This window comes from Siphateles boraxobius, unplaced genomic scaffold, assembly GCF_051911475.1.
Source record: "Siphateles boraxobius isolate OS27281-9 unplaced genomic scaffold, OSU_SipBor_1 91, whole genome shotgun sequence".
Lineage (NCBI taxonomy): Eukaryota > Metazoa > Chordata > Actinopteri > Cypriniformes > Leuciscidae > Siphateles > Siphateles boraxobius.
In genome coordinates, this window is record NW_027509221.1 from 60,268 (window position 1) to 65,575 (window position 5,308).

A 5,308-nucleotide genomic window follows, 5' to 3' on the forward strand; every position below is an offset into this window, starting at 1 on the left:
GTTTATATTCGGTTAAATTGTAATGTTTTAATAAATAATATAGCATGTTACACACACACACACACACACACACACACAGTAACTTGTCATTGCCATTTTGTTATTATTTGTCTTCCACTTTGTTTGTTGTCATTTAAAAAAAAAAAAAAACATTAAACAGTTTGTGTTGCAATCTGTGTCAAACATTTTTCTCCAAAATCCCATTATCACTGAATAATTACTGAGTAATATACATTCATTGTTTAGAATAACAATTAGAATAGCTGGTTTTGCCAGAACGTCAGTGTCTCAAGTTGTCCAGCAGAGGACAGCAGATTCATTTTTAAACGTGACGTCCCGCTCCCTACTACTGTTCTCGGTGATTGGCTTAAAGTTTATTATAGATGAGGAGGAATATTAAAAATGATGGGGCACCGTGTCTGTCTGACCACCTTTACGAATAGATAGTGTTTCAATCGACTCCACTGCCACTCGGTCTAAAATTAAATGCATCTTTGCTTAGATGTAAGCTACTATTTTAATTCGTTTTTCCCCCTTTTTTATTTTTTACTGTTTTATATTCTTATGTTTCATTTTCATGTAAAGCGCTTTGAATTGCTATTTTGTATGAAACGTTAGGTATAAAAATAAATTTTCCTTGTCTTTGCTACAAGGGCGAAAACATAGTATCATAGAAGAGGAATAGTATCTTTCCTCTCAGTTAGCAAAGGCCAGATCAATGTTTCCTTCAAACCCCGCCGAAGCGGCTTTACTTGCTTGGATGTTCTTTCAAGGACCTTCACATAATTTAATTTGGAATGGAAACATACATTACATTTCTAAATGTTAAGAGTATTCCAACCAATAGTGCATACTCACTGCATGAATGAGCAGTTTGTCAAGCAGCCATCTTCTGTTTTCTGATGTCCCACCAGGCAAATCCCAGGACACTGCAAGGTCTGTAATAGCCCTCTTTTCCTCCTCTGATAATTCACCTGTGCCTTCCAACTGGTCATAAATAATAAAATAAATCATAAATAAAACACTGCCTGGTCCAAAAAAGTGTCAGTTTGGATTTTAATAGGCAAAAGAGTCAATCTTGTATTGACAACGCAAGAGGTGAGCACTCTGTAAAGTCTCCAGCACATCCAAAAGACTTTCACTGAGGTTAATGTTAGGACTCAAAAGGTGCCAATTCATGTGTGAAAATTATTCCTAATGGTCCATTCTTTAACAATTTGAGCCTGATGAATCTGGACTTTGTCATCCTGGAATATGGTCATGATGTTTCTTCCTACATGGTTGTTTAAGAAATGAAAAGCTACACAATCCATCAATGAGGGTTAGAAGAACTGCTGCCAAACATATAACATGCTGGAAACAATCACTGCAATAATGATCCAATCATAGTCTCTGAAGTATTTGCCTAATAAAATCCGAACAACTACTTTTTTTTGGCCGCTCAGTGTATTGGTTTTTAAGTACATTTTTATTCCCAGCTAATATATTTAATGAAAATTAATAAGAGTAAAGATTAACTAACCATCTCTATTACTTGACGGACATCAGTGTCCACACAGTCCAGTATATCTATTGTGGCAGTTTCAGGGGGTCCACCAAAAAGCACGTGGATTATTGCTGGGCTTAAACCAGTTAAGCATGGACCACCATGCAGGAATGAGTGTCCGATTATACGGCCTGCCACCACAAAGAAGTCACTATCCAGAAGACTCTGTGATGTTGAGGGAATCAAGTGATCCTTTTCACCCTCAAAAAGAAGAGTTCCTCCGGGCACTTAAAGAAATAAAGCCATGCAACATGTAACAATCCGGCATGCATTACAAAAATACAAAAATGCAGAAACCTTAATGCATCAACCCTAGGGCCAATGGCAAGTAATTAACTGTTGATGCCAACAAATTGCTGCAAACTTCTTTCCAAGTTATCCTAAGAAAACAGAAAAAGAAAGAACATGTATTGTATAGGTCACTAACCAAGTTGTAGTTCAAAACCATGCTGGAGCTTTGACAGGATTGTTGCGAAAACATGACGAGTCACACCGTCTCCAATTGCAGGATCCCCTTAAAGGCAAAGGTATAACAGGACATTAACGCAAACAAAAATCAGATTCAGAACTATATCACATTATAGGGGTGTCCAATCCTGCTTGTGGAGGGCCACTGTCCTGCAGTTTAGCTCCAACCCTGATTAACCACACCTGTTCCAACCAATTAAGACCATTAGACTCATTAAAAACTTCAAGGCAAGTCTGTTGAAGCTAGTTGGAGGTTAAGGCCACATTTACACATAGCCGGGTATTTAGAGAAACAAATACATCCCCCCCCCCCAAAAAAAGTTGTAATTTACATCAACCCACATAAATCAAAACTATGCCATAGGGCACTCACATGACCGTAAGCATTTTCTGCCGCATAATGTGACGTTTGAGAACCTAAAACCCCATTTCTCCCAGTTGACACGGCAACACATAACCGGCGTTATCAGAAATCTCCACTTTGGCCGGAGTTTTTAGAAATAATCGTTTTCTGTGATAAAAACTGAGTTTTCGTGTGACTGAGAGGGCAATCCGCAGGGAAATATCTGCGTCTTCCCTTCGTGTAAACGGGGCTTAACTCTGCAGGACAGTGGCCCTCCAGGAGCAGGGCTGAACACCCCTGCATTATAGGATTTACTTTACCTACCATGTAGTGTACATTTTAAAGGACAAGCCCATTCTACATTTGCCATCTTGTAGAAAGTCAAGATTGCTCTCTCCCGGTCTTCAGGACTGTCTCTCATGTCCATCTGGAAAATGAGCTCCTTTCCCCTTTCATGTGTCTTCAAAAGGTTTTCTTTGTACTTCTTTGAGGCCTCTGTTGCATCTTGCTCAAATTTCCAATCTAAAACCAGAGACATTATCCACAGAAAAAAACATTAACAGGCATTTGATCGGGTAAAGACAAAAACAAAAAACAAGGACAAACATGACCCGTAATATTTGAAGACCGTAGGCACATGTTGTGTTTTTAAATGCACATTATGAGATTTGCCGTTTGTTCTATACCTGTATTTCTCTGATTAATTTATTAATTGTGGAAATAAATAAATCTAAAAATAAATGAATGCATAATTCAAAGATAGATTGTGCAAGTCAACTATACAAACCATCAAGTGCAGTGCTCTCTTCATCTATTGTGATGAGCTGTGAAACTGTCATGCTTTCTTGATCTTGCATTGGATTTACAACATTTCTTTCCTGCCTCACAAATGTACTTTCAGTGCTGCTTGAAGTGGCCCTTTCTGTAGCTCTCTCACTCACTACCTCACCACTGACCTTCAGAAAAGAGGTAAACACAGACTGTTCAAAGGCAAAATGAAAACTCTGTCATCAATTCATCCCTCTCATGTTGTTCCAGAACACAAATGAAGATCTTTTTAATGAAATATGAGTTCTCAATGGACACTATTCTGTCTAATGGAGGGACAGTCAGATTTATCTTCATTTGTGTTGTGAAGATGAATGAAAAACTTATGGGTTTGGTAAGACATGAGGGTAAGTAATTAATACAATTTTCATTTTTGGGTGTATTTAGCCTTTAAAGGGTTTAAAAACAACAACAACAACAACAATTAAAGCTGCAAGCAGCATTTAGCGGTGTTCAAGCAGTTAAGGCCTTTAAGCACACAAGTCAAGTCAAGTCAAATATATTTATATCTAAATTACGGGTTTCTCTCTTTAAAACATACGTGGTATTATTGTACCATGGTGCACAAGCATCAAAAGACATTAAGTTTTATTTAGCAAGCTTTAAACCACTGAAATAATAGATGGAAAAGTCCATTTACAGCCAATACAGGCAATTTACCATAGGAAATGTATGCTTTTCAAAGCTTTTTGACAGTTACAGCGCCACCTATGGTCCGATCTCCATAAAACTTTCCAGGATTGTTTAATACGTTATGTCACATATGCCCACCAATTTTTGTGAAGTTCTGTTTTTTTTAGATTTCTAGGCTACCTGTTATAGCCATCCAAATGCAAAATTTCAACTTTTTTTCGATAATTATTGATCTAGAGAGTCCAGAGAGTTGTCCTAGACTGGGTTGGTTCCGATCGGCGAAAAACCAAGGACTAGTTCGCAAAAGTAGGTTTTAAACATATTCGCGAATATTTAATGAACGGTTTGATTGACAGCAGTGATTCTTGAGGCAAAGTTCTTCAACATGAGGAGATCTATCAAATGATAAGCATTTTGTGACGATATTTGTAACACCACATGATTACAGCCTTAAAACTCGTTAGCGCCAACTAGTGGCCGATTTCTTTTAAAATTCTTACAGACCTCTAGGGCTTTGAGCCGAACTTGTCCATCGATTTTTCGTTCTGATTGGCCACCGTTAACCTTGTCTAATAGGTGCTCAAACTTCATTGGCCGATGGCGGCCATGTTTTTCGAGATAAGCCAATATCCTTTTAGACATATATGGCACCTTAGCCTAGAAATCTAGACGCACCCTAGAAAAAGCAAAATGTATTTTGCAGCCAGGGTCAGTCTAGCAACTCTCCGTAGACTTTCGAGCTGGAAAAACCTAAATTGGGTCAGGCCAATCACATCGTGTATAGAGTAGGCGGGGCGGGCTTAACATAATGACGACAGAGTTGTGACGGTTCTTTCCGTGTGAATGGCTGCTACTTGAAAACAAAGAATGGCTGATGACGAACAGCGGTCTTTCGAAACGGCTTTGGCCGCGACTCTGGAGGACTTGGATTTAAGCTTTTCTTTGAGAAAAGAAGAACAGACTTAAGTCTTTCTTAAAAAAGGAAGATGTGTTCGTAGTTTTGCCGACCAGGAATGGCAAAAGTTGAATCTATCAGCTAAGTAACGTTAGCTCCGCTGTTGGGAAAGCGCTCTGGTTGGTTGAAGCGCTGTCCTATTGCGTGCAGAGGGAATTTGAAAGACAGCCGTTTATCCCGCCGCTCGGATTGAGCCGTGTCTATGGTGAGTTGCCAGACCTAACATCTTGATGTAGGTCTGGCTTGCCAGGCTAGCACCTTGGGCCAAGACACTGTATACAAAATTTCAAGTCAATCGGACAAACAGTCAGGTGTTTATATGGTTTTTTGTGTTATAGCGCCACCTATTGGCCAATTGGGGTCATACTTTGAAAGGTTCTCCCCAAATTGAGGACTACCATGGGTCAAAGTTTCAAGGCTCCAGCTCTTAGGGTTTGGGCTGCACGATGCGTTTTAGGGTAAAATAATAATAATAAAAATCAGTACAATTACAATAGGCATTATAGGCAATAGGCCTAATAATGACATTTTAGTA

At 38.9% G+C, this 5,308-nt stretch overlaps 1 protein-coding gene across 1 annotated transcript; it reads right to left on the reverse strand.

The window, feature by feature from the left end:
- Positions 1 to 668: 668 nt before the first annotated feature.
- Positions 669 to 3,196, reverse strand: LOC143733144 (uncharacterized). Its single transcript, XM_077224723.1, has 6 exons — positions 3,145 to 3,196; positions 2,682 to 2,879; positions 1,974 to 2,060; positions 1,523 to 1,773; positions 859 to 987; positions 669 to 776 (listed from the first exon to the last, which is right to left on the reverse strand). Exons 1-6 carry the CDS (start codon positions 3,194 to 3,196, stop codon positions 669 to 671), a joined length of 825 nt encoding a protein of 274 aa, XP_077080838.1.
- Between the last annotated feature and the right edge of the window lie 2,112 nt (positions 3,197 to 5,308).

Bases quoted from the DNA above. Each gene is read 5' to 3' on its own strand.
- LOC143733144 (XM_077224723.1), bottom strand. From the start codon at position 3,196: ATGACAGTTTCACAGCTCATCACAATAGATGAAGAGAGCACTGCACTT. The intron at 2,880-3,144 runs GTTTGTATAGTT...CTCTGGTTTTAG, and splicing joins AGAGAGCACTGCACTTGATG to ATTGGAAATTTGAGCAAGAT. The intron at 1,774-1,973 runs GTTAGTGACCTA...TATTTCTTTAAG, and splicing joins TGGTTTTGAACTACAACTTG to TGCCCGGAGGAACTCTTCTT.